General features: G+C 39.9%; 2 protein-coding genes across 2 annotated transcripts in view; one reads left to right on the top strand and one right to left on the bottom strand.

Moving 5' to 3' along the window:
• The window catches only part of ush2a (Usher syndrome 2A (autosomal recessive, mild)), a 194849-nt gene extending 182328 nt beyond the window's left edge, over positions 1–12521 (top strand). The window contains exons 82-94 of the mRNA XM_088004375.1: positions 3422–3631; positions 3752–3844; positions 4850–4995; positions 5156–5274; positions 6186–6284; positions 6375–6551; positions 7355–7438; positions 7545–7686; positions 7792–7933; positions 9456–9521; positions 9590–9658; positions 11419–11616; positions 12192–12521. Of these exons, the coding sequence (XP_087860501.1) occupies positions 3422–3631; positions 3752–3844; positions 4850–4995; positions 5156–5274; positions 6186–6284; positions 6375–6551; positions 7355–7438; positions 7545–7686; positions 7792–7933; positions 9456–9521; positions 9590–9658; positions 11419–11616; positions 12192–12281 (1635 nt within the window). The 3' untranslated portion in view covers positions 12282–12521. The remainder of the gene's footprint in view (positions 1–3421; positions 3632–3751; positions 3845–4849; positions 4996–5155; positions 5275–6185; positions 6285–6374; positions 6552–7354; positions 7439–7544; positions 7687–7791; positions 7934–9455; positions 9522–9589; positions 9659–11418; positions 11617–12191) is intronic.
• Positions 12522–13301: 780 nt separating this feature from the next.
• On the bottom strand, positions 13302–27177 carry kctd3 (potassium channel tetramerization domain containing 3). The gene is made up of 19 exons (XM_014977037.2): positions 26039–27177; positions 25646–25699; positions 24751–24796; positions 24568–24641; positions 24410–24468; positions 23114–23194; positions 22828–22959; positions 22285–22375; positions 21567–21757; positions 21372–21487; positions 21158–21245; positions 20826–20942; positions 20137–20307; positions 19866–20021; positions 19516–19612; positions 19236–19429; positions 19012–19150; positions 18803–18925; positions 13302–18135 (listed from the first exon to the last, which is right to left on the bottom strand). Exons 1-19 carry the CDS (start codon positions 26107–26109, stop codon positions 17625–17627), a joined length of 2511 nt encoding a protein of 836 aa, XP_014832523.1. The 5' UTR covers positions 26110–27177; the 3' UTR covers positions 13302–17624.
• Between the last annotated feature and the right edge of the window lie 108 nt (positions 27178–27285).

Below are 27285 nucleotides of genomic sequence, written 5' to 3'. Positions count from 1 at the left end.
CACCTTGTCCTAAATGCAATAACATCATGCTACAGCACCATGTTCCCCAGCACCTATTATCCCCAACAATCACAAACACACTAACACACATTCACATAACTAATCAGACAGGTGTTAAATGGAGCAGTCCATAATCATGCTGTTGTGCTTGTGCATTGGCACACTAATTGACAGGTTAGCCCTTTGGAAGCAACAATAACATTAGCATTCCTGCCTGTCAGACGTATGAGCCGAGGCCAGAGAACGGATGTAATTGATTGAGTTTGCCTGATTGTGGTGCCGTCTTTATTTACGAGACTTCTAATTTATGACATGAGGAGGGAGTGAAGGAGGAGCTTTGGGAGATGACGAGCGGGCAACGGAGCCATTAATCACCGGGCCCTCTGAGCACCCCACTTCCTGATTACCAGCCAGCCAATCGAATTAACGGTTAGCCTGCTTGGTAACAGAGCTCGTATTGGAAAGACCTTTTAATGGTGACCGCTACATGTCCCTGTAGAATTTGGCAGTGGAGGGGGGATTGAAGTGGACGACATGCTATGTGTAAGTTGGTGCTGATAGAGTGTCATGGGGAGGATCAGATAACTAATTTTCTACCAAAAAGTTTTCGTCCAACCACTTTATCTCTCTTCTGTTTTCTGTCTCTTTATCTGTTTTCTTTTCATTAGCGTATCTAACTGTTCGCTCATCCATCCACCTGTTTTTAATTCTGTGTTGATATCTGGCCGCTGCACTTTCTCTGCATGTGCTTCAAGCGTACACAAGGACGAGTCAGTTCAGTGTAGCACACCACAGCACAGAGAGAAATCATATTAGGCTAATTACACTGGGTCATAAGCTCCTATTGACAGCTTTATGCGTGCTTTTAATTACTGCCCACTTTCACACAACTTAGCCCCTTCACCCCAAGTAGATGCACCCGCCAAGTTATTGTGTCGGCCTATCAGAGCACTAAAACCGAGCCTGCTGTCCCGCCATCCAATAAAAATGCTCAAATCCTGCCTGGAAGTGTACTGAAGTCGTTTGTTGCCATGGCGGCTCTTTTGCTGCCGTGGCAGCTTGCAGGATATATTTTTATTTTGTGTCTAACAAGCCAAATCATGGCCCAATAGGAGGCAAGAAGACAAGAGTGGAGAAAAGGCAGTAAAAAGTTTGTAGATGATATAAGGACGAAGGCATGAGCTGTACCTTTTTAACACTGGATCAAGGGCGAGGTGATGTGGGCTGACTTTAAATTTGAACATTCATTCCCTGTTCTGACTATGTGGCACAAACTTTTTATCATCACTCAAAGTCGTAAGTCATGCGGTGGTCTTAACTTTGTTGCTATGGAGAAGAACATAGATGTTGCTGGGTAAAAATGTGTCATTCTTAACCAGTTTTGTTTCTTTATGAATCCACACTGATGAGTTCATTCAAGTTAAGTGGATAAAAGACGCGACTTGGATATTACATTGTATGTGCAGAGAGATCTGCATGTGTTTTTCTAAATGAGTAATTACAATGATGGTTATGGTGGTAGATGAGTTTAACATTGAACTTCACAGACAAGAACTAACTGCTCACAGAAAGAAAAAAATATGTATGAATTCATTCTCTCATTTAATTCTGAAAATATAACTTTTGGTGAGATGAGACCATTATGAAACACAGCAGTGGCAACGTCATGCTCAGGGATGCATACAGCAGGAAAACAAGACTTCTGACTCGGTGGACATTCACTTTTTAGCTGACAGCGATGACAAACATTTAAACCAGAGCAGCAACGGCGTGGCATAAATCAGCATTTCATGTGTTAATGTGTGTGCATGTGGCTTTAGTGTAAGGTGATGTGAGTGGTCGACATTACTGGAAAAACTCTACATAAGCTCACCGGTCCATAATAATTTGAGAACTATTTCCTAAACGTTTAAATTGTTAGAAAAAAAATCTAGAAAAATTTAATTGAAGATTAATCTTACTGTTATGTTTTAGTTTCAGATTAAAGCATGCTTAGGTTCTTTCAGGCAAAACAATAAACATGAACAGTTTTGATCACTTTCACCATGAACATCATAGCATCAAAATATTGATTCAATATGTAACTAAAATCTCAGTGTGTTGTTTTTTTCCCCCTATTTTGCAAAAAGAACCGCCTTGATACATTATTTCTGCAGCTTTAAACTAAACAGCCAATATGGATTAATATAATAAAAAAGCGTCTTTACTCTGTTGATGTAAATAATATATTTCTTTAAAAAGTGATAGTTAAAATCTACACTCTGTGTATTTCTATCTTTCTTATTGTTGAACTATGAAAACTGACCTTAAATGAGGCGAGTGCTCGAGATACTGGCGTGTGTTTTTTGTGACCTCTTCGATGAATTGTCAGCTCATTCTTGGAATAGCCTCGTAGATCTGCTCCTCATTTAAAGGTTCACCTCTGTTCCATGTTTTCTCTAACTGTGAATAATGTGAATAACTGTAGTTCACCCGAATCCCAAAGTTTCAGAAACTACTCTAACACTTTCCAGATATCAGTAAGTGTCTTTCTCATCTCAGATTACGTGAGACATGGGACATGTTGCTTTTGGAGGTCATTTGGCCTTTTCAAATTGAAAATTTAAATGGAAAATACATTTTCAAATGCACACACTGGAATCCCTTAAAGCTAAGAAATAATACGCTACCATTCTGGTTTCACAACTTGTATCCTGTTTGCATCTTCACATCTTTTCATCCTTTCCTCCTCCTCCCCATCTCAAGTCTCTCCATCTTCTGCTCTTCTTTCCCCTCTCCCTCCTCAGTCCATCTGTGCTGTCACTTAGATCAATCAGTCTGATTGATTACGGCCTAATTGACTATTATTGAGGTTAATTCAACTCTTAACACACACGCGAGCGTATGCATACACTCGCAAATCTCGCCTTCATAGCCACAAACAACAAACCGTGCGCACATGCACACACTCAATACCAAAGCTCAAAGCCATCCATCTGCCTTCTGCACTACTTCTGACAGGCTACAGATGACTTACACATGCAAATCTCCACCCCGCCTGACCCTGCGCTGTGTACACCCTCTAATTATACCCAACACAAGCACACAAATAAGATTACTGTGTATGTGTGTGAATAACTCCTTGATGAAGGTGAAAAGTAATTGTCATGCAGATATGTTAGTATTGGGCTGCATGGTGAAAAGGTTTTGCTCTCACTGCTGATGGTAGTTTTGATGGATGGTCCGTCGAATTGACTCGTGCTCGTCTGTTGGTCAGGTGGATGTTGGTTAATTAACAGAAGCCTTCCCCGGAAAGACTTCATAAAGTGTATTTTAAATGCCGACGGTAGCGTTGGGCGGTAGCTAGTATCGCATGCTACCTCTCTTTTTTTCATCTGGTTTGATCACATTACTGAGCGATCGTGTGGTTTGTGACCAACAGGTGTGGGCTGTAAATTCGGCTGGTTATGCCTCCAGTCCGTGGGTCAGTGGGAGAACTGGGCCTGCCCCGCCTCAGGGTGTCGGGCTTCCCATTTTCCTGGATGTTTCAGCAACCTCAGCAGTCGTGAACATCCACCCTCCTGCTCAGCCCAACGGGATCGTGAGCCTCTTCAGAGTGTTCTCATTGGACCGCACCAACATCACGACTCTGGTAGCTACTGGATAAAACCTTTCACTTGTTAGAGTTGCATCTTTCTCTTTCGCAAACAACAATCTTCATTATTAAAAATAAAAAACTCCACCTCATCCTGCTGCTTTTCTTTTCGTGCAGCTCTCAGAAGGCACGTCCCATCAACAGACACTTCATGGTTTACGTCCTTACACTCAGTATTTGGTGGGAATTGAGGCTTGCACCTGTTATCAGGTAAATATAAATATTATACTACTTGAAGAGAAAAGGTTAATATACATGGATGCATCTGAATAAATTAAATATTTGTTAAACTTTTTATTACGTTGATATTTCAGTGTAGGTAGTTAAATTCACATATAGATTGATTACACAGTGATGCATGTTAAGAATTTACTTCAGTTAGTTTAGATTCTCATTACTCTAAGCTTACATAAGCTCAACTTTGTAGTAAATTAAGTTGTCGTATAAAACAAACTAAATATTTCTGATGCAGAAATAACAGCCTGTTAAACTGAGTATTTGGTCAGGGCTCCGTTTGCATCACTGCGGCGTTGAGGAGATCAACTTAGAGTCCTGCTGAGGAAGCTCAGTCGCTTTGATAGCGACCTTCTTCTCATCTGCACTGTTGGGACTCTTATTTCTCATCTTCCTCTTTACCTCTTAAGCTCTCCAATACTCGCTGGTTAACAGCTGAGCTGGCTTTGAGCTTGATAAGTTACAGTGTACCAACACATCAGATGACATGGCTCCACAAATCCCAGTGACTGTGGAAACTCATGTGGACTCAAGCAGCTTTTGCTGTCCTTGTGGACATTTTTCTACGACCTTATCCTTCCCCTCAATTGTGCATTAATACCCCTGGATGCAGAATTTGAACAGTTAGCTTCTTTAATAGTGAGTTTATGTGGTTTACCCTCCTTGTGGGGAGAGGTCATTGTCTTCTGCACCGTTAACCTTGACATAAACACAACAGATAATCTATATTAAAAAATCATTTTTTATTGGTCTTTTGGAAAATTCAGATTTTCTGATGAACCATAATCTTTGGTTTTTATTACCTGTAAGCCATAACCAAAAGAAATAAATGCTTGAAAAATCTCCCTGTTTTTGATCAATATTTTGGTTATTATTACTTAAATCAAATAACATTTTGATGATATTCTAATTGAGATGCTCCTGTATGGTCCACTTTCGTGACTGTAGTTGTAGCTTTGCTCCTCTTTGATCAATTCTCAGTGTTGTAGCCAGGGTCCAGTGAGGGAGCTCCACACCCTCGCCGCCCCCCCAGCCGACCAACCTCGCCCTCGTCTCCTCACCCTGACGTCCCGCTCAGTTCAGATGGAATGGGACGAACCGACGGCGCCCAATGGAGTCATCGACAGGTGAGGAAAACTCTTACCAGAGTGCACATAGCTCAGAAATCAAACACACCTCTAATCTCACTCAGTGTGTGTGTGTGTGTGTGTGTGTGTGTGTGTGTGTGTGTGTGCGTGCGTGCGTGTGCGTGCGTGTGCGTGTGTGTGTGTGTGTGTGTGTGTCCAGCTGTGAGCTTCATATCAGGACATCCTGCCCTCAGCCCCCCCAGCCCGTACCGTCAGCCTGCACAGAGGGGCCAACAGAAATCTGTTTCTTTGGCAAACAGCGGAGCTATAATGTTACAGGTGATTCCATTGATTGTTATTTAAAGGTGACCCATTATGTTTCCTTAGTATAGGTCTACGATCTATACAAATCATTTTCATTATATTTTTTGCATGAAATTATTCCAAGTTAATGAGATTTTAGTCTGCTCAGTTCTGCATATTTTGAGTTCCTTTTGGAATGAGCTGTTTTAGGACATCTTGTCACTTTAAATCCAAATAAGTTGCTGTTGGCCACGCCCTCCAACTCAACATTTACACTTGCACAGGAAAATGGCTGCAGACAGATGTGCAATTATACAACTGTACATCTTTGAGAAGCAGAAGTGGAGCCTCCTGTTCAACCAACACGTTTGCAGGAAGTGGTTTCTGGATGGCATGTCAACAACTAAACACTTGTCTTTAACAGCAGCCATTGCACAGCGGTAAAACCAGCTGACCAAATGTGCTGGAAGTTACTTGGGTTGCTAGGTGATGGGCTGGGCTCAGCTGGGGTTGCTAGGTAACAACGCAGTGCCCTCAATTGTGACTTAGCTCTCAGGAGATTTTTGAAACGGCTAATTTTCCAGACACCCAAAAATATAAACTTATTGGCAAAAAACAGCTGGGGGATTTTTTTTAAGCACTTCAGCTGTTTTTGGAAGCAGCTGAAACCCAAATGGAAGGATAACAACCAAATATTGATTTTTCATAAAAGGTTTACTCTAAAATATTTACTGTTTCCAGACTTAAAATAAAATCCCATGAAAATACCATTATGATTATTACTTCTATTCTCTTCCTAATAACAGACCCCAGCAATTCTTCAGCTACCATAAATCTATAAGTCTAAGAATATCAGGAGTCTGTTTACATCCTTGGAAATATAAATGCTGGAGCATGCATGTCTTCACTAAAGTAAAACAGTGACATTTCTGTATTTAACTGTGCAGGGCTCCAACCATACTCTGCCTATGAGCTGAGGACTGCCTGCTTCAATAAGATGGGCAGCACTGCCTCCAACTGGACGGCCGTCAGCACACTCAGCGAACGTAACACGTTTATTCAGTCCCTCTGAAGCCACAGCTAAGTACTTAAAAGAAGCAGTAAAGTACAGTTTAAATGTGTTTGTCTCCCTGTAGCCCCCCAATATGTGTCTCCCTTCTCCGTGGACAGCAACCTGACCATGATCTGGCTGGACTGGACAGAGACCTTTTCCCTCAACGGCTTCCTGAAGGAGTACACTGTGACCGAGAGCCAGCTCAGAGTTTACACCGGCTTCTACAGCCACCTTCATGTTCCACGCACCTCACGGAAAAGTGAGGGCCCACACGCCAAACACATTCACATGCTTTGTAATAATGTGCAACCTCTGAAACACAATAATTCACAGGTTTGTGTTACATCAAAATATATATATATATATTTTCAAAGCTTCAATATTTTAGATATGTCTGTGCATCAATTGAGAAAAATAATTAAGTTTGTTTTCACATATTGGGTTTTGTCAGATTTATATATTTCTGCAGGGTCTATAACATTTAAAGCAAGTAGTGACTCTCATCTTAAAAACTTTGAGATTTTTGGAATTTGTTAGCCACTGAAAATCAAATTAAACATAAAAATAGACAACTCTTCTCAGGGAAAAATATATTTTAAAAAAACAGCCATTTGAATATGTTAAAAAATTAATTGGCAGGAGCTGCAGATTTTGGTGATTAAGCTTTAAAGTCTTAGAGTTCATCACAAAACACAACATGTAAAAACCTGGTCATTAAGTATTTGATTAGTGTAATATAAAGAGCTTTCCTATGAACACTGAGAAGAATACCAGTAAGTTTTGTTATGCCACTCTACAGTAACTGGATATTTTTGTTTTTGTTTTTTAATTGGAGGATAAAATGAAATGTTTGCTAATGACACAACAGATGACATCGTCTGGTTGCCAGAATTGGGTTCAAGAGAGACTGACGTTAGATTCCACTGCTTAGATTTCTGATTGCTCCTATTGTTGTGTAAACTCATGCAGAACAATATAAGTCTGTTTAATGTAATGAAATTCTAACTTGCTATATTTTCTACTGTTTTCTTTGTTTTTTTGTTGTTGTTGTTGTTGTTGTAGCTCTTTCCTTCCAGGTGACGTGCATCACAGACCGTGGCAGCGCCAGCACGCCCACCATCAGATACAGCCCAGTCTCAGGCCTTGGTACTCCCTCTCTAGTGTCTTCCTAAACTACTTCAAATTAAGAAACAAAAATTAAAGCTGCACGTGTTAGCATATTGGCTGATTTAACACTTCGTTTTCTGTGCAGGTCCTCTTGAGCCTGTTGATGGTGATAAGCAGGGCGTCAGCATTTCAGCCACTCCCGTTTACTCTGAGTTGTGGTTCATTCTGCTGTTTGTGCTGCTCGGTCTGTTCCTCCTTGCAATACTGATTGGTTTACTCCTAAGAAGGTATATTCATGTGAAGTGTTTATAGAATATATTTTTTTTACTATTCATTTATCTCATGTAATAAAGAAGAATCAAAAATAAATCAATTTTCTTTTCCCCATTTAGAACTTTAAGGAAGAATCCATCAGCCCGAGAGCGCCCTCCGCTGGTCATGCTTCAGAAGAGCAGAAAGGCTGGAGGAGACGCGTACAAGGTGAGGGGCGAAAAGAAGAGCAGCTCAGAAAAACAAGGTTTTACAAGTTTAATGGTAACAGTCCATAAAAAGGAAAAGAAGACCATCATGTAGAAGGTCAGTACAGGTCAAACCAGCGGCTCTGTAACATTAATGACCAGATTAACAACTGAAGCTGCTGCTGCGTCTCAGTTTAATGGAATGTTATCAAAAAGCTCTTTTGTTTCTGTAATTCAAATCAAAAGTGAAACTTATGTGATGTACAGTTACATCAGATATTTCACGTATAGATTTTTCATCATTTTAAAGATTATAGCTTGCTGCTAATTCACAATGGACCTGAATTTTGTACATGTCCACTCTCCCTCAAAACTTTAGGACCTTGATGTGTAAATGAAATGCAATTTACAATTTACTTTCTTTTTTACTTTCACCTAAAAAGAAGAGTTTGGACCACTCCAGACCTTTTTCTTCTTGGCTCGCCTGAGATGAGCTGCAGTTGACCAAACTCTTGAATCCACTCATAGCTCAGCTCATTCCTGTTGCTTGTCCATCTTTCTTTGCCTTATCTTTTCCTTCTACTCAATTTTGCATGAATCTACTTGGATTTAGCAATCACTTTCTTTAGCAATGATTTATCCCTCTTTTGGACGACCTGAATGGACAACCAGTTAGTCAGTGGTCTTGGCTGTGATTGTATTGGCTCGTTCTGTGTAATATTAAATTGTTCTGAGAGAATAATTTGACTTTTCATATGAGCCACAATCATCATATCATCATTGATTAAATAAATGCTTGAAATATTTCACTCTGTGTGTGATAAATCTGTATAATATGGCTTTCACTTGTAATACTTAAATTGTTTTAGATAAACTGTAAGTTTCTGACATAAATCAGACTCAGCTTTTCTGTTTTTTTTTTTAAGGTTTTTATTTAGGTGCAGATATGACCGGGACTTTATTCATCAAATCCCAACTTCCAAAAATTTGTGCTAGCAATGCTAACTACCCATTCCTAAACTACAATGTAGAAATTTCTTATTCATTAGGGGATCCATTAGTCTGTCACAAACAGACAGCAGTCATGATGGCTTCTTATTAAATTTAGAGCATTTAGGTTCAGCCACTCAAGCAGCATAACAATCATAAAACAAGGACAATAACCATCCTCCATATGTCAAATAACACATAATGAGCGAACATTTTAAAGAAATTCTCATTCTCCACAGATGAGACCAAACATTCAGCTTTGGGACCCTCTAACAGCTGTTTGGAGGGCTTCATGTATTTGCATATCCACATATTTATCGATTGCAGGAAACAGCTCTGTTAAATAGTATTACTATAATGGCAGGGCATTTTTTTCTCTGTAAAACTGTAATAAAGATAATATTGTGCTCTGAAGCTAAATGTTTTATCTGTAAAGTATGTCACCTCAATGTGCTGGTTACTTTTTGTACGTAAATCAGATTTTCTTTAAGGTGTATATTTTTGCTCTTCCCTCTTTTAATCTGTTTTTATTTATCTTTTTATATCTGTTTCCACTCCGATCTTGCGCTGCTCCCTCCATCCCGTCTAATCCTCCATCTTTTTCTCAGAGGCCCCGTCCTGAGCTGTGCTCTAAGCATCTTTCCGGCTCTTTGCTCCTCCTTGATCGCCCTACAGTAAGATAACTTTCCGTCTTTTTTTCACTGCCAGACCCCTAAATGTTTATCTCACTGTCCCCCTGCAGTTTGACACTGTAGCAGACTGTGTTGAGATCAGCAACGTTATACTTAAAAGCTACACTATGTACGCAGAGGTATGGGAATGTGGATTTTGGTGGGTTATCCTCCGGCGCATGTGCTCTGTGTTTGCATCTGCATGCTTCGTTTGTGCATGTGTGCATACCTCAGCCTTTCTCATGAAAACAGTGGCTTGGTTGTTGGGGTCACTGGGGGGTAAGAGATGCACAGTCTTTGAGCTTGTCTTTAAATTTACACTGAATGTCAAAAAAAGTCACCACCTGGAGGGCAAGAGCTACCCACTGCATGATTATGTTATCTGACTCTCAACCATGCAGTGAGTATATTTTAATTTCTTAAACAGCCATGTTGGAAGATGCATCCACTGGTGGAGGAAAACATGTTGGTGATAAACCACCGAAGGAGGTTGTCGAAGTTCCTAAAATTAGAATTTCTTTAACTGATGGTGGACTGTCCAAGTGGCTATCTTCATGTATATCGTATTTTCCGGACTATAGAGCGCACTTCACTATAAGCCGCACCCACAAAGTAAAACAAAAAAACAAAAAAAACTGGAAACTACATATATAAGCCACTGGTATCTCTGCCGCTCTTGGTTTTTCACAAGGACGCAGCGGAGGGCTGCTTCCTTAATAAATCTGCTATTAAGGTCGCAGCCCTCCGTCTCCAACGCCGAGCTTAGCGGCTATTGATCTGTACTGCCAGATTGATAACCTTCGATTTATAGTCCGAAAAATACGGTACATCTCATTTCCTTTACATATATAATAAAAAAAGAAAGAAAAACCTTATTCTGAAGGTGTAGCGGCTTTTATTTTGCCGTGGCGATCAATTATATGCAGAGGAAACCCTGCAGCGCATTAGTAGACACTGGAAGGACAGTGGGAACTCCTCTATCCACCAAGAAATGTGGTCTAAAATGAAGATCACCCATGGTTAGTGTCACTTAAACATTTGATGAAGGGAAATAGTAAAAACAACAGAGCTCACTACTATGACTAATGGTGAAGGTAAGAACATTTCCACAGGAACAATATAAAGGAAATTCAAGTAATTTGGACCAAACAGCTGTGTAGTCTTAAGAAAACCACTAATCAGTGAGGCTAATATGAAAAACATTTGAGTTTTCTAAGCAGAAAAGAGATTAGATTCTGGAGTGACATAAGAAGGTCATGTGGTTTGATGAGTCCAAATGATGGCAGTCTGTGGTGGCAGCATCATGCTCTGGGGTTGCTGCAGTGGGTCAGGTCCAGGTTCAGCAACATTATGAGATCAGCTGATTACTTGAATATACTGAATAAGCAGGTTAGAGAGTCTTTGGGATGCACTTGACAATAATGTGGACAGTGATCTGATCCATCAGTCCTAGAAGATGTTGGTGAAAAATGAAAACACTGGATGGAAATAAATGTTGTGACGTTGCAGAAGCTGATTTAAATGATGCCAAATTGAACGTTTGATGTAGCCAAAGCTAAAATTTGTCCTACCAAGTGTTAGTGTGTGACTTTTTTTGATATGGGACAGTGTGGTTACACATGTAAATGGAACATTAATATGATACTTTAGACACATTTTACATTATTGCATAATTAGAATCAATAATGAAGCTTTAGTAAATTAAAGGTTAATTCCCAGTAGTTCCCCCTGTTGGATTTTTCTGTCTGGACAGAAAGATGAAGCATGTTTAGTTTATATTCACATTTTGATTTCAAGAAGCAACAAATTCAGTGTTTCTGCGGTTGTCATTTTATTATTAACAGTAAGTAAAACATGATTTCAAACATGCGGTCGCTCTTGTACTAACTGTACCTCACAGGGTCTGGCAGACACAAAGATAGTCAGCAGCAGCTCACGCTACAGCCCCATGTCTGTGCTGCGGGCTCCCAGTCAAACCGACCTGACTCAAGCCTACCCCCAGCATTCCCTGCACCGCAGCGTCAGTCAGCTGATTGACAGGAAGTCACTGATCGAGGAGGGTTGCTGGGATAACCCACTGGGACATGATTCTGGGCTGGTGAGGACAGACATGCGTTTGTTTGTTTGTTGTTGACCATCTCTGATAGGAGTTTCAGAATCGACTTATTTTGCTTGATTTCATAGATTATAATTTCCCAATTTGCTTATTTTTACTTCCTTTAACATTCAGGGCCTTTTCAGAAGGTTTGAGTTGGTCTGTCTCATAAAATGCTGTTGCAGAATGAAAATCCACAGAGAAGGTGCTAAGAAGTGGAACGGCCCCGGTAGACATTGGATGTTGCTTCTGAAAGGAAGACTGAGGGTGTCAGCATGGTTCTTTAAAGCCATTTAAGCTGCGACACACCTATTAATCAGCATGCTGCTTCATAATCAGATAGCTTAGCAATGCACAGTGAAGCTCTGCAACACCTTTCAGCTCTAACCTGACACAAAATACAGCGACCAGAAGGCTAAAACTCTAAATGCCATTTGATCAGTCCAATGGTTTACTATGACATCAGAAAATGGACGAGATATGTCTGTAATTACAAACTATTACAAGTTACTAGTGCGTGAGTATTTTTTCAATGTTGCTGACATCATAATGTTTGGATCTTGTGTGGTTTTTTTCAGTATGTGGAGGATGATGAGTTTGTGGACGCCATCAAGGCCTTAAGCTCTGTGAAAAAGGAGCACAGCCTGTTCACCGACACCCATCTGTAGGACAACAGGCCTGAAGATGCCAGGCTGGTAACACTCACTCTAAGCTGTGTTAGCTGCAGTAGAGTCAAGGACACAATATTTAAATTTAGAGCTCGCATATGGACTAAAGCCTCCATATCTGGTAACTTTCTGCATAGATGGTCTGTGAATGTTTAGGTTAGATTATGATTCGCTTTCTCTGCTTGCCAACAGCTTTTAGAAAGTTTAAATGAGTAAAATCAAAACAATCCAGAAGTTCATGTCGATCACTTCCTCACCTGGTAACTGTGCCTATTACCATGTCTGTAATCAACACCATTAGGGCTTTAACTTAGACGGACACACGGCCTTCATGTTACTGTTGCTAGAGATTTGCCAACTTTTTTTTATTATCGTTATAAATGTAGTTGAAATGTACATATGTGTGTTTGTTTGTTGTGATGTAACCAAATGGCCCAAACTGAGATTTTGTCTTATGTCTTTGTGTATTTACTGCTTATTGCAATTTAAACGTAAAACCAGTGGCTGATGGTCAACTCAGATGTGTTTACTTGTTGTTAATGTGATTGACTGTTATTGTTCTGTGGCTTACAGATTATTTCACTGTTCTGACGTAGAGACCTGCAGCTTCAGCTAAAAAGAGAAAAACAGGAAACATCCTGTTTAGTCTTTTTATAGAAGTAAAATTATTATGTCAAGATTCCACAGATTGGACCTAGAAACAGCATTTATCACTTATTTAACCACTCATTTTAATGTTAATCGATTTTAAAAGATTTTATATATAATACGCTGTTATGACCAACCTTTTTTTTAAACACGGGCAGTATTATTTATGACTGTATATTTTTTTTAATTTGTAGATACTTCATAGATTGTGTATTTTTGGTGATTAATTAAAAAAATTATCAAAAACTGAATTTTCTGGGTTTTTTCCAAACAGGAAATAGTTAAAGTTTGCTCTAAAAACAGCTTGTTACAAATCCATCATTATTATGTGAACCATGCCTGGTTAAAATAAGAGACTAAGAGCCAGATAAGGACAGTTTAATCTTTCTTTACTCCACTGTGAAGTGAAATGTCAGTATTTGAAAGCAGCAAGTCAACAAAAGAAGCACAAATGTACCACACCAATGTTTAAATAAAATAAAAGAAGATTTAGAATAAAAGGCAAAAGAAAACATCACTTGACGAATGTAAAAGTTTGTTCTATTTGATGACGTTAACATTGTTCATTTAAACAACATGAAATCCAAATACTTTGAACATAATTTCTTTAAATCCATATATTGATCTCAATAGGGATGATAAACAGAGTAACTTTGTGCTCACAGACCTATCAAATGCTTCTAACCCCCCATCATTTCGGCACTAATGAAGCAGCTTTACCTAAAATTCATGCTTTTGCACTTTCTGCTGAGTTCCTACAACACACATATGCCCACAGCTGTACAACGCCTTAGTCACTACACACACACACACACACACACACACACACACACACACACACACACACACACACACACACACAAACACACAAACACACACACACACACACCAGCGCCACTGTCTCCATCAAAACTATGCTGCCGTAATTTACTTTTGCTGCCGTGTCCCTTAAGGGGACATCTAGGCAAGTTTAAAATTAACAAACTGGCAGTAACAACCGAGCACCCCCCGCTGCCCCCCCGCTCAAGGACGCCAATCTGACAAGGGCACTTCTGAAGCGTTCGCGGCCGCATTCACAGCTATTGTCAGCCACAGAGGGAGGGGGAGGCTGTGAAAAGAGTTTGTGGAGTGATTGTAAGGGACAGTATGGCCCTGAGCTACACACACACACACGCGCGCACACACACACGCACACAGAGGCTTTTATTAAACTCATAAATCACAATGACGACAGACGCCATCTAAGAGACTGTGACGGGAAGGTTAGTGAAATCAGAGCTATGGGGAAAAAAAAACACACCTCCGATGCTTAAAACAAAACATTTTTGTTTTTGCATGGTGTCTAAAGGAAGCAGGCAATAAAACTCGTCTCTTGCTCTTCACTGTGGCTTTCCGATTGCTGCAGTCAGCTTTAAATACATCAGAATCATCATTAAAACATCAGCTTGTTTGGATTAATCTCATCAAAATGTTCCTTTTTCACAGTCAAGCACATAAGACCTGGAAATGTTAGGATTTCTAATATACCATATAGTGTGTTACAGAATACATATGAAATGCGTTGTATTAAAAAAAAATACAGTTTGAGAGTGGATTGTTGCAAACTTCAGGTAGGCACGGGCAGGTTAATGATGAGGTTTTTGAAAAGTTCGGATTTCAGTGTCAATTTCCTCTAAATTTCCCAAAACTTACTCTGTTGGAAAGCTCAAGTTGCTGTTGAATGGATGCTTCTGGATTCTTCTTCCTGTTTTAAGGGAGTCGCTCCTTCCTGCTCTGTGAGGAATAACTGCAAAGTTATCGATGCAGTCAAACATCCGCTATCATCATATACTTCCTCTGAAGGTGAGGTTGCTTTCAAGTCAATAACACCATGCAAATGGCAACTGTCCTTGGACAGAAAACTTAGAAATACCTCTATGACTGAACATTATATACATTTCTCTATCTAACCTGTATTTCTCTTGTAAAGTGCATTGAGATAGAGTTCAAATTGCCACTATATGAATAGATTAAATAAAATGAAACTGCGCCAAGTTATTTTGTACGTGTAATAACATTAAAACTGCATCAGTCAATGTGTGTTTGTTTGCATAGGCGGGCATAAGTATTGATTTTCTGTTTGAAATAAACACAATTAGATATTGTTGTGCATTTTTAGGAACCGCAAAAGGTCACATTAACCAGCCCGTGCCTAGTTATCAGTTTTGGAAAGACAAAATGACGCTCTACTCATCGTAACTAAACTACACAAACTCTGAATCAATGTCAACTTCATTTATGAAAAGTTCAGCTGTAAATATTTTACCTCATTTTACAGCATTTCCTAAATTCAGTACATAACACAACATCATATGAAGAAGCTTAAATAAACAGATATGCATGAGTTTTAGCTCGTTAGAGTCTGGCTGTAATATAATGTAAACATAGCCAGAGAGGAGTTGGCGGACGACAGACAAAACATGCTGCAAACAAACACAATGCACATTAAACTGTATACTTTTAAATCTAAAATAAACACTAAATTTTCTGTAATATTAGACTGGATAGTGCAAGAAAAAAAAAACATATTTAGGTCCAATATGTGATTACATCAATACAGGCCTTTTATGCATACATGATGTATAAATATACGATAAAACAAATGAGTGCATCCTCTTTAGGACTTGTTTTGAATATGCATGTTCACTGCGATGTTAGTGTATCAAAATCGACGTGTCTTTATACAAGTCGTGACCGAAGCTACGCAGCTTCATTTTTTCACTCTCCGGTATGTTTTTAGGTGTAGCTAAAGTAACTCACCTCTAAAACATACAAACACTTCTGGAAATGCATCAAGTTACGTACTTAAAGCCTTCACTAATGCATCGCTTTTCTCATTGTGGTTCATAATTAACTCTGATCTGGCCTTAACTAAGCCGGATCAGGCAGATCCATTATGTTCCTACACAGTGCTCTCCCTCTTCACAATCCTTTGGTCACTATATTTCTCCAATGAAACACAACAAAAGTTAAATAAGGCACTACAACAGCCATCTGACACACGACATATCAACATTTCTCTTAAATGAGTCAAAGTGAGGGCGTGTATGTCTAAATCCTCTCATTAGATCTAATATAAGGTATGAAAAAATAAAACTAATAAATGTTATTAGTGTTAATAAATGATCTTTCACAGGCACATTTTGGGAGGAGGGGGGTTGGATAATCTCAAGCGGGAAAAGAAGCACTTATTCTACTGAAGCACTTATTCTACTAAAGCATTTCCTCAGAAATGGGCACTGAAAAGTTTTCGAGTGAATGTTTTTTAAAGGACTAAATGCCATAAAATCTCTGTTTTAAAATGTACAGTACCTTCCAAAAGTGTTTTTGTTCCCACATTTGTCACGCTACAACAAATATGAATTTATTTTTTATTGGTATACAGTTTTCAACATTTCTGAATGCACTGATCTGAATGTTTCCGTTTTACTGTGGCTGTGTGTTTAGCGTTGATGTTCTGCTGGGAGAAAAACCTCCAGTCCAGTCCAGTCTCAAGTCTTATTTTCTTCTAGAGTTTTCCTGTAATTAGCTCCGACCAACTTCCCATCAACTCTGTCCTTAATGAAGAAAAGCGCCCGCAGCATGACGCTGCCATCACTGATTCACAGTGATGATGGTTCGTGTTGTGAGCAGCCTTAGTTTTCTGCCATACTTAGTGCATGTAGGTCAAAAAAATCCAAGTTTAGTATTATTTAAATGAACTCGGTGGGTATATTTGTGATATGTCTGGGAGAAAAATGTGAAATACTTTTGCAAGCTGCTGTACATTTAATTAACGTGTTAAAATATATTTTTTCCATTTAGGAGGAGGCTATAATGTTTATGCAAAGCGAAGTTGCACGAATGACAAAAACGGACTAGATTTAAGCATATTTCACATCTACAGAATGTCACCACACATGATCATTTGCCATTACCTTCATCTGAATACCAGTCTGTGTTTCCAGTCTGCATCTCCACCTCACCGCTGCCTTGCAGTGAAGCTCGTATTGCATGCCCGACCTGCACAGTTTGTCAGTTGTTTTAATGTAAACCCCTCTGACTCTGGCTGCAGTAAAGAAAGTATCCTAGGATTCAAGTAGCTGCCAACATTTTGGACCGGATGACATGTTTCAGGTAAGTAACATAACATGTAGTGGGCCAACATCCACTACACAATAAAGTTATGAGCTCTATTGTTGAAAAAAGTATTGTGATTATTATTATTGCAGAGATAGGAGGACAAAGCTCTTGTATGATTGGTCAAGATTTTTCGGATAAATATTTAAGTTTTTGTGTGAATTATATATTTTTTTCACATGTATTTTGCAAATGTAGATCAATATTTTAAAAGCAAGTTTCAAAATTTTAGGCAATTTGATTTTGTAACCATCACTCCAACACATGGTTACTAGTATTGGGCTTATTTCTGTTTTACTAGCTTTACTCGTCCGGTGATTGACCTAATCAAATCCTGAAATCTTCTTAAAACAGACTTAAAATGTACCGAGACAGAAAAAAGTTCAACTGCACCTCACAGATACTGATAGTGTTGGAGACTTACAGCTTCTTCATGAGCCACACCTGTAGGTAAGAAAAAAGCGACTTTTGCTGCAGCTGATTGTGTGTTCTTCCTTTGCCTACATATTTAGCGCTGACAGGCTAACCTTACTGATGTCACAGGCTGCTGTCATGACCGGACGGCTCGGCTGGCGGCTTCCTGTGTCGCGGCGAAGTGGAGGACGACAGTTTGGTTGGCGAGGGCGAGGCGTTTGCAGATGAGTCACTGCCCCCACCTTCAGATCCCGAGGAGAGATGTGGAATCGGAGGAGCCCTCTTCCGCCCCAGAAAGCCCCCTTCCAGTACGCCCCTCTTCCTCACAGCGCCATCGGCCTTCGCCCCGTCTCCTCCCGACCCAGCAGCATCCCCTTCCTCTGGCTGAGTGTGCACCTTTCGCCTCACGTCCGCTCCTGGAACTGGGCTGTCTGGAGGTTGCTGTGGCGATTCTTGACTGACTTCTGGTTTACTCGCTGAGATGTATCCGGTGTTGCGGGAAGCCCAGAGCTCCATGACGGAGGTGCTCCTCTCACTGTCCTCAGGCCCAAAGTTACACAGCGAGCGCCGGGCGTCTGGGATCTGACTGTGTCCGGGGTTAGACGTCTGACTCAGGCTAAAGTTCTGGAAGTCTCTAAAAAAATATACCGGGCATTTAAAGAATTGGCAATATGGACAATTTTGGGGGGTTTTAAACATCATTAAAGCTGGAGCATGTAGCTTTTATAAATAAAATGTTATTTACATATTTGTTAAACCTGACACTTAGTCCTGACAGAATATGAAAAGATCGATCTTCTCCATCTCCTGTCAGATTATTTCCGTCTGATGAAATGCATCACTCCGGCCAAAGATAACCAATCAGAGTCAGGAGGAGGGTCTTAGCGCCGTCAATTAACCTTGTATAATTGCTGCTCAAGCAACTTATTGTTACAGGAAAATCGTTTATCATTGGTGGCTAATCTAACTAGCCTAGCTTTCAGGGGATTCTCTGCAGAGAGCAAATGAGGGGGTGAAAGAGGAATCAGCAGCACCACACACAATTGTGATTGACAGCACTAAGACCCGCCTCCTAGTTCTGATTGGTTGCGCTCTAGTTAGCATTGGGAGAGGAGCTCAGTTTTTTCACAGGTTATCTGTCTCATACTATCTGTCAGTAACAGTTTTAACAAATATGTAAAAAACATTTTTGATAAAAGTTACATACTGCAGCTTTAATCTGAACTTCTTAACCATGACAATAAGTGATGAACGATATGATAAATGCTCGTTTCTAACTGGACTGAAAAATGCTGCTTCACCTGTAGCTGTTGAAGGACTCGGTTCGCCGCGCGCGGGCCAGCAGGGGGCTCTCTCTGTAGGGCCGCACGGCTCCGTAGGTGACCTGGCTCTCAGGAATAGATTCCTGGGCCTGCAGCTGCAAACTGAGGTTGAGCAGAGACAGAAAGGTGAGACCTTTTATGAGCAGAAACATTACCAAACGGTTATACAACGCAGTCATCTCTCGAACCTTGACATAGACTCTCTGAGGCGTGTGTGGTGCAACACAGAGGGGGCGGGGCTTATGCTCGGGGTGGCACAGCGGGAGGTACTCAGGTCGCACTGGTCCAGCAGCTGAAGCAGCTCCTCCTCTGTCGGCCCGCCCACTTCTGCCAAACAACATTACAGGAGTTAGTGAATAGAAACTTACACACAGCTTGGCGACGCTTCAGCCACTCGTCTCTCCTTCCTCACCGTCTTTCTTCTTCTCTTCTCCTTTGTTGGCTGTGTCCATCGCAGTGGTGAGGTCCCACATTTGAATGCTGCCGTTTCCGTGACCGGTGAACAAATAGCGACGCGGTCGGGACCCCATCCGGCTGGAGCCCTCGCACTCCCGAACCATGAAGCAGGTGATGGTGGTTCCATCCACCGACTGCACTTCACAGATCCTGGAACGTTACAAAAAGAAATCAAATGCACATGTTAACCACAGTAACACTGATACATGTGTGTGGAGGACCGTGTGCCAGGGTACCTTTTTCCAGTTGAGGAGAGCCTAACAAACAGTTTGTTGGTGATGGGGATGACTTTCTGGATGAAAACTTGTTGATCATCTCTCTCTCCAAACGGGCCTGTGGAAACCAAACAATTCAGGTTAAACATTTAACTTTTAGAAAAAATGTCCAAATCTGTGTTGGTTCCCTTTTGAGGTTTCTACATTTGTGCCAATCATTACACACTCCAAGGTTAACTTTCATTTCATTCGAATGCAAAATATTTGCATCTGCATGTATCTTTTTAATTACTTTTTAATCTCTGCTATATTTTGTACATTCAACATCACTAACAATATGTTTAAGCTAATTGTGTATGTTCCCGTCTCACCTATGTCATTCCCAGAGCAGTAGCTGCCATGACTCTCCGTCTCTTCCAGGGACAGGATCTTAAAGGAAGCCAGAGGTGTGGAGCCTGGCTGAGTGGAGATCATCCCTCGGAACCGTGTCACCGTCCACGTCCGAACGTGGTTGTTATCCGCACACACTAAAACACACACACACACACACACACACAACATAAAAACAATCCGGTGAGGTTTCAAACAAGTAGATTGTTCCATCTGAATTTTGTAAAAACTAAACAGTGGAACGTTTGTTACCCGACACCAGATGTTTCTCAGATAACATTATCTTCGTCACTGGGCTTCTGTGCACAGTGAAGGTCTGAAACAGCTGAGGCCCCGATCCCACCGTCTCTGGGTGCTGCACGATCACCCTCACTGCTCCGCTGCTCGTCCCGTAGGCGATCTCTATCCAGTTCCCGCTCACGCCTGAGAGCAGCATAAACATAACGGTCAGGAGTCTGCGACCTCTGCAACGCTAAAAGCCTTCATGCCAGCCAAATAAAATTAGCTAAGGGTCACAACTCAACATAACTCTTTTAAACAAAATGACTCCTACAAAAGGAAATGTTAGATTTTTAATTAGCAAAGCAAATATTACATTTTTGTTTTGAAATTTTATATATTTTCTTCAATTGAACATGTTTGTTTATATAAAATGATGCCCAAAAACAAGCACATAGTTTGCATCATGGTGAAACAATAAATGTCATTCTTTTGTGGAAATGTTATGCATACATTGTCTGAAGACATCTGAGGAAAATTGGTGAAGCTATTACGTATATTTACATTTTAAAACATTATTCAGTTTGTAAGCAAGTCGTTAAGAGCCACAGTGGAACCACAAGTGCTTTTCCAAGTAGGATTAAAAAACCAAACAGAAGCAAAGTCCCCATCCCATACATATAATGTAACCCTTTTTCTTTCAGTGTTTATTCAGTACTTACTGGTTTTAGGGGTGAGGTACACAGACAGTGCAGTAATGGCATCGTTTGAAGGGTCGTGATAAAGCTCAGTCACTAAGAGATCGTTGTCCTTCATCCTCAGAGGAAACTTCTGCATGTCTGAGAAGAGGAAGTTGAGATCTTATGGAACAACATGTAAACATTTTGAATGTCCATCAGATTAAAAAAAATGTATCTAAAACAGCTGAACAGAAATCTTTTAGTGACAAAAACAGTAACAATCTTTTAATATTTTATAAATAAGATCCATATCCTGTAACAGAGCTTCAGTAAGATCCAAAAAGGCTGGCTGCTCTGTGTGTGTCTGTTCACACCTATATAATAGATGGAGCCGTTGGTGCAGCCCAGCAGCAGGAAGGACCCGGCCGTGTCACAGCTGGTGATGGGAACTACATCTTGAACCTAACAAAATACGAAAAGTGAACTTACAGTGGTAAATAAAAGAGAATAAGAGGAAATGCATAAATATGACAAACATGTGTAAAGATGAATGTCAGCATCCAGTAAACGCTCACTGACGATTCCCACCTGCCAGTGTTGAGTGACGGCGTTCCACACGCCAACCTTTCCTGTGTGGCTTGTTGCCACCAGCTGGTTGCCAATGAAGAAGAGGTCATCAACAGGAACGCCGAGGCTGAATACACCTAAAGCGGGAATTAAAATACAGCACTTGAAGAACCAGAACCCGAACCAGCGCTGTTCCCTTTGATTCTTGAAACCTACCAATTTCATTTCCGCTGCCTCCATCTTGAATACTCCAGAGGATAATCTTGCTTTCAGAGGCGGCGGCCACCATCTTGTCCTTGTCTCCATGTGGTCCTCCCACCACTTTAGCGTTAAGTGCTATACGTTCAATGGTCCAGTCCAGGTAGGGAGAGGAAAACACCTGCTGCCATCCAGACGATTCCTTTACCCTGCAGCCAGAGCACACACACAAACTAATACTGTAACCTCCGTCTGGGGGTCTTTGATTAAAATTGATTTATTTAACACTTAACTAAGTCAGCAGTATGGAAGCATCTGAAAAGTTAATTTTGTTTCATTAAAGCACATGCAAACATTCATACCCATAGCAGTATAATATGGTTGTTTATTTCAATTTATTTTGAAGGATGTGATAAATGAAAAGCCCAAAATTTTAATATTACTAAAGATAATTACAAAGGTCTTCTGTTAGCCAGGAGAAAACTGTTGACAGTTATCGAACAGAGGATATTGAAATGCTGCACAAGAGAGTTAAACAAAGAAATCATGGCTAAGAGAACTAGCAGGGACTATGTTAACAGAAAACGTAGCGAAAGGAAAAAGTGTGGCACAAAGCAAGCCCATTAAAGGCTTTGAGTGAGATTTGGAAGGCATATACAGCTGCTGGAGTCAGAGCTACAAAAACAATCAAAGAAAATCTTCACACTTTCTTGATGAGAAATAATAAAACTGTTACCTGTAGCAGATGACAAAGTGTGCATAAGCTGCAACGATCCAGTTGTGGTGTCCTGCTATAATCAGCACTTTCCTGGGGTCAACCATTGAATCTGGAAACACAGACAGAGTAAATAAATTCCCATTTTCACTGCTGGTAGAAGTGAACTGATGTTTCTTAATGAATGCTTGAATGAAAAAGATTTTTCAGGAAGCAGGAACAAACTAGTCAGCAGGTCAACATGAAACTAGGCCACTTCAGTGAGTGCTGCTAGTCTGAGCACTAAAAAGATTTTAGGACACATTAGCAGGCGCACTAATGCACTCTTGCAAGAAGGCACAAACAAAAACATACATTTACTCTGTTATGCATGCATTTAGCACACACACACACACACACACACACGGACAAACTGAAAGGCCAAGTATGGATTTTAGATCGAGTTTTTAAAGGTCAGACACAAATCCAGTCTAACACAATTTAGTCCACTACCTGAAATGTTCTTATTTGCTTCTAATGTTGTCAGCTAAAACAAATATTTAAATGTATTCTCTCCCTTTTTACCCAGTTTCTCTGGGTCATCTGTTCCAGACAAAGACGGATGAGGAAGGGGAACCCCGCGGGTGAAGCCCTCTGCTCCACTCGGACCCGGTCGCTCATCAGAAGCTGCAGGCGCCGACTTCCGAGCCGGGACGACTGTCCAGAAACAAAAACAACAACAAAAATCCACTTACTTTTCCCTTTACACTGTTCTGTCATGTTGGTACAAGGTGGAGTCTAGATAATTTCTGTGGTGCAACCTACACTACGTCTGTTTTCAGTTCATTCAGTGAGAGTTTCAGGCTTTTACCGGGAGGAGGAAGGTAGCCATGGAAGAGAACGCTGCCACATGATGAGCGGTCCAGTTCCTCACACAGCAGCAGGCGTCGAACTGCACAGGTTCACACGCAAACACTCATCAACATAACCATTTCATATGAAGTTACCTGTCTATTTTTGTTTCTGTCACCTTAGAAATTAATTATCTTCTTTAGCTTCATGTGCCTTCAGTTTGCATTTTCTTTACTGAGTTTGTGACAGACCAGGCCTGTGTATTTCTTCTATGTTTAATATAATTTCAAGAATGTGAGTGAATTTCCAAAAGGTAACGTTCATTGTTAATGTGGGGAAGTTTAAAACAGTGAAACAAGGATGTAATACAGCATGTATGTGGAAGTAACTTTGTCCTGCGTTTGACCTTAGTTAATAATCTGACACATGAAGACATTTATTTTAGAATAAAATGTCTGTCATGTTGGGTTCAAATGTACCAAAACAAAAGAAACACAGGTGTACATCTCTATAAATAATTCAGAGTCCACTGCACTGAGCCCCATTGAAAACCTGATGGTTTTTCCACCAAACATTGATTTCTGAACTGTTCCTGAGTTAAAACATTAGTATTGTTGTTTCTAAATGAATGTAAATTTGTTTTCTTTGCATTATTTGAGGTTTGAAAGCTCTGCATCTTGTTGTTATCTTTATGCAATTAAATACTACATTATTACTTGGATTTTCAGAGACATGTTGTCATAGTTCATAGAATAAAAGAATAATGTTCATTTTACTCAAACATAAACCTAGAAAGAGTAAAGTCAGAGAAACTGATAAGTGGTCTCTTAATTTTTTTCCAGAGCTGTATGTAAATATAACCTGGTTATACAATGCTTTACCTGGTATTCATATCCCTTGAACTGTTTCCAATTTTGTCACGTTATAGTTAAAAACATCAGTTCTGGGGATTGAATTGGGATTTTGTAAAATAAATCAATTCAAAATAAAACCAAAATGATGGATGTTTTTTTAAAAAAAAAATCTTTTTCTATACACAGCTGGACTCTATTTACCAGTCAGGTGTCTTGAGGTTGTACTAGATTTTGCATATGTGGTAAAGATTAATGCATGCCACACTTTTCAGATTTATGCACAGTAATGTGCCACTTTCTGTGGGTCTATGACATAAAATTCCAATAAACTTTCCAATAAAAGTTTGTGTTAAAATCTTCAAAGGCTGTGAATACTTCTTCAAAGAACTGTACATAACCCAGTACATCCCATCAGCACCTTTGCTTTCAAAGTTTCCATCTCAAACTGATCACCACCATACCTAAAGGAGTGATCCCATAAAACTCTGCTTCGTGGCGCAGGACACTGATGTTGACGCCCCTAAAAAGAAAAAAACAGGACAGAAAATGTTTTTCGTACAGGTCATATCACAAAGATACACCCTCCTAAAAATTCAGTAATAGTCGAGCATTTTTGTACCGCAAGTCCAGTTCTTTGGTTCGGAGAAAGTTGAGAATTGGTGCAAAGGCTGTGGGGTCTCTGTCAATAAATATCTGAAAGTGATGCAATAATAACTTATTAAAAGACGTACAATTAATTATTTTTTGAAAACTGCACAATCAGAAACCATTTTAACTGTGGTAGTAGGAGACCTCAACTCACAGCTCCAGTTTCATCCCGCAGAGTGGAAATCCTCCCACTCAGTAAACTGAAAGGAATAGAGACAAATGTTATCCAATCAGTTCTCCATTTCCACTAACCAGTAACTCAATTACTATAATCAATTTATTTCTACACCAAGAAAACCAATGCAGTAACTCTGAAGTCTGGATTATCATCCTTACTGTATGTTTTTGTGTTAACTTGTAGGAAAAGTCATTCTGCAGTGACTGAACTAAAGACAGCTGGGAGCAGAAACTGACTTACAGGCCAACAGGTGCTAAACCAGTTATTCTGACTGTCTTTTATAGCTCTGCTCAGCTGTTGTAGGAATGTACTCGGAGCAGTGTTTAATTTTGCAACAAAAATATCTTACCAGCTCCAATATCCTGCCTCTCTTTAACTGTCGCCTTCATCTAGACTTAAAATCACTAACACCAGGTGGGACAGCATTTCTTCAACTATGACAAAAGTTTTAACCAAAAATATTTTTAAAAAGATGTTTTCACTGGTTTCACAAAACATAAAATGCAATATTTATTATATTTCACATATAATCACATTGCGACATGGGATGAAACTCTATTAGACTGCAAAAGTCTTGAAACAGGTTCAGAGGTTCACTTTCCAACAGGAAAACAACACTAAAGGAAAAGCCACAGCTACAGGAATTGCATGCCACACTTCTCAGATTTCTTGTTGCCCAAAGTTAAAAAATCTTCCACTTCATAATTCGGATCAACTTTCTGTTTCTTCATTACCTAATTTAAAATAATAAAGTTTGTGGTCGTAACATGACAAAGTTAGAAAAGTTCAAGTGGTGTGATTACTTTTGTGAGGCATTGTTTATAAAAAAATAAATATATAAAAATAAAAGAGCTGAATCCATTGAACTAACCTTGAAAAGAAAGAGTCAGGAATCCACGTCAGAGTCTGTCTGGATGTGCTGAACCTTGTGAAGGATACAGGCAAATGATGAATGGCAACACATTTCGAGCAGGATCTCTTTATGACTTATGAGTGAATACTTGATTTAATTAAACGTTTAAGAATTGGTGATCATAAAACAGTAATATGACTACAAAAAAGCATTGGGTTTCATTTCGTAGAAATTGTACATTGTGTACAAAGTAAATTATTCATTGTTGTATAAGCAGTAATGATGGAGTACGTGATCTACGTTGTCTGCTTTGATTACATAAGTTATGAAGATGTTATAAGTATAATCGCAAGAGTAAATGTTTATGAAAAGATGACAATCATCTGTCGGTGTCAAGTGGACGTCACTTACCTTGTCCCCCCAACATTTAGCTGGATGATCTCTCCCATCCCAGGCGTCGAACTGTTACCGTTCGTGGCCATGGTGACTGAGCCGAACCAGGTAGTGTTTTCACGAAAATGTCACTGAGCTGATCACAAAGGCTAGCTTGCTAACACTCCTCTATCGGCTCAGCTGATGCCCCGACTCCCCAGCCTCACAACCTCTCCCTGGGACCACCATCCGTAAAATATCCGCTACACACAGCCCAGGCAGGCTACGGTAGCCGCATCGTATAGCCTCCGCATCGTGGACGCAGAAGGTCAGGGGTGTTTTATAACTAAAACAACCGCATGGGCATCCCCTTGTTATCCAGGGAGCTTGTTTGCATCACTGTCCTGTGTGAAAATCGTGGGAGAGCAGCCTGCGCAGAATTTTAGCATCGTGAAACAGCTGGGATGCGCGTCTGTAATGATGCAAGATAGTTCCCCTCCAATACCTTGCTCTTTCGTTTAGACACGCGACATCGATGGCGGTACGTTGACTGACAGTAAATCTCGCTTCCTTTAAATTTTTTACTTTTTTAAGTCAGTCAAAATATTACAGTGGCCTGTGTGTATACTGAAAAATACATGAGGGGACTTACAAATAATATCAGATAAATCGCAGGAATCTTGGAAACCAAATACTGTGAATGCACTATTCCCTTTGGGGGCGAGGGAGGTCCATCTTTATTTCTGCACACCCGTAAAATCTTTGGCGCAAAAAAGTATTATTAGTCTATCCCTGTGCTGCCCTTTCTATAATTATCATTAGTATTTTTACTCATTTAAATTATAAGTGATTATCTGTCCTGTACACATGTACATTACCGTATGTTTATTTATTATTGTTCTACTTGTTGGTAACTTTCTTTTTGCCGGCCCGTTGCATCATGTAAATTATTAATTTACCATAGGCCACAGGAAATACAAATTCAGATACTCAAATACATATTTGTTCCTCTTTTTCTTTTTCTTTTTTTTTTTTTTTGCTGAAACGTTGCAGTATTTTACACATTCAATCTCGCACTCATACTCGCAGTACAAAATGTCTTAGTACGATGATTTTCTACCGTCTTCCACTATTTTACACAATTTTATTTTATACCATTATCAGTCTCACATATTGTTAAATAAATAAATACGTTTAAATAGACTAAAATGGCCAAAACAAGTCCGTTCCTGTCGTTTTAGACTTTCATTAGACGTGGCACATAGAATGTAACACAATATGTAACA

This window comes from Poecilia mexicana, unplaced genomic scaffold (genome assembly GCF_051168715.1).
Source record: "Poecilia mexicana isolate PSO_F unplaced genomic scaffold, ASM5116871v1 scaffold_3, whole genome shotgun sequence".
NCBI lineage: Eukaryota > Metazoa > Chordata > Actinopteri > Cyprinodontiformes > Poeciliidae > Poecilia > Poecilia mexicana.
This window is presented reverse-complemented; position numbering and strand designations above follow the sequence as displayed.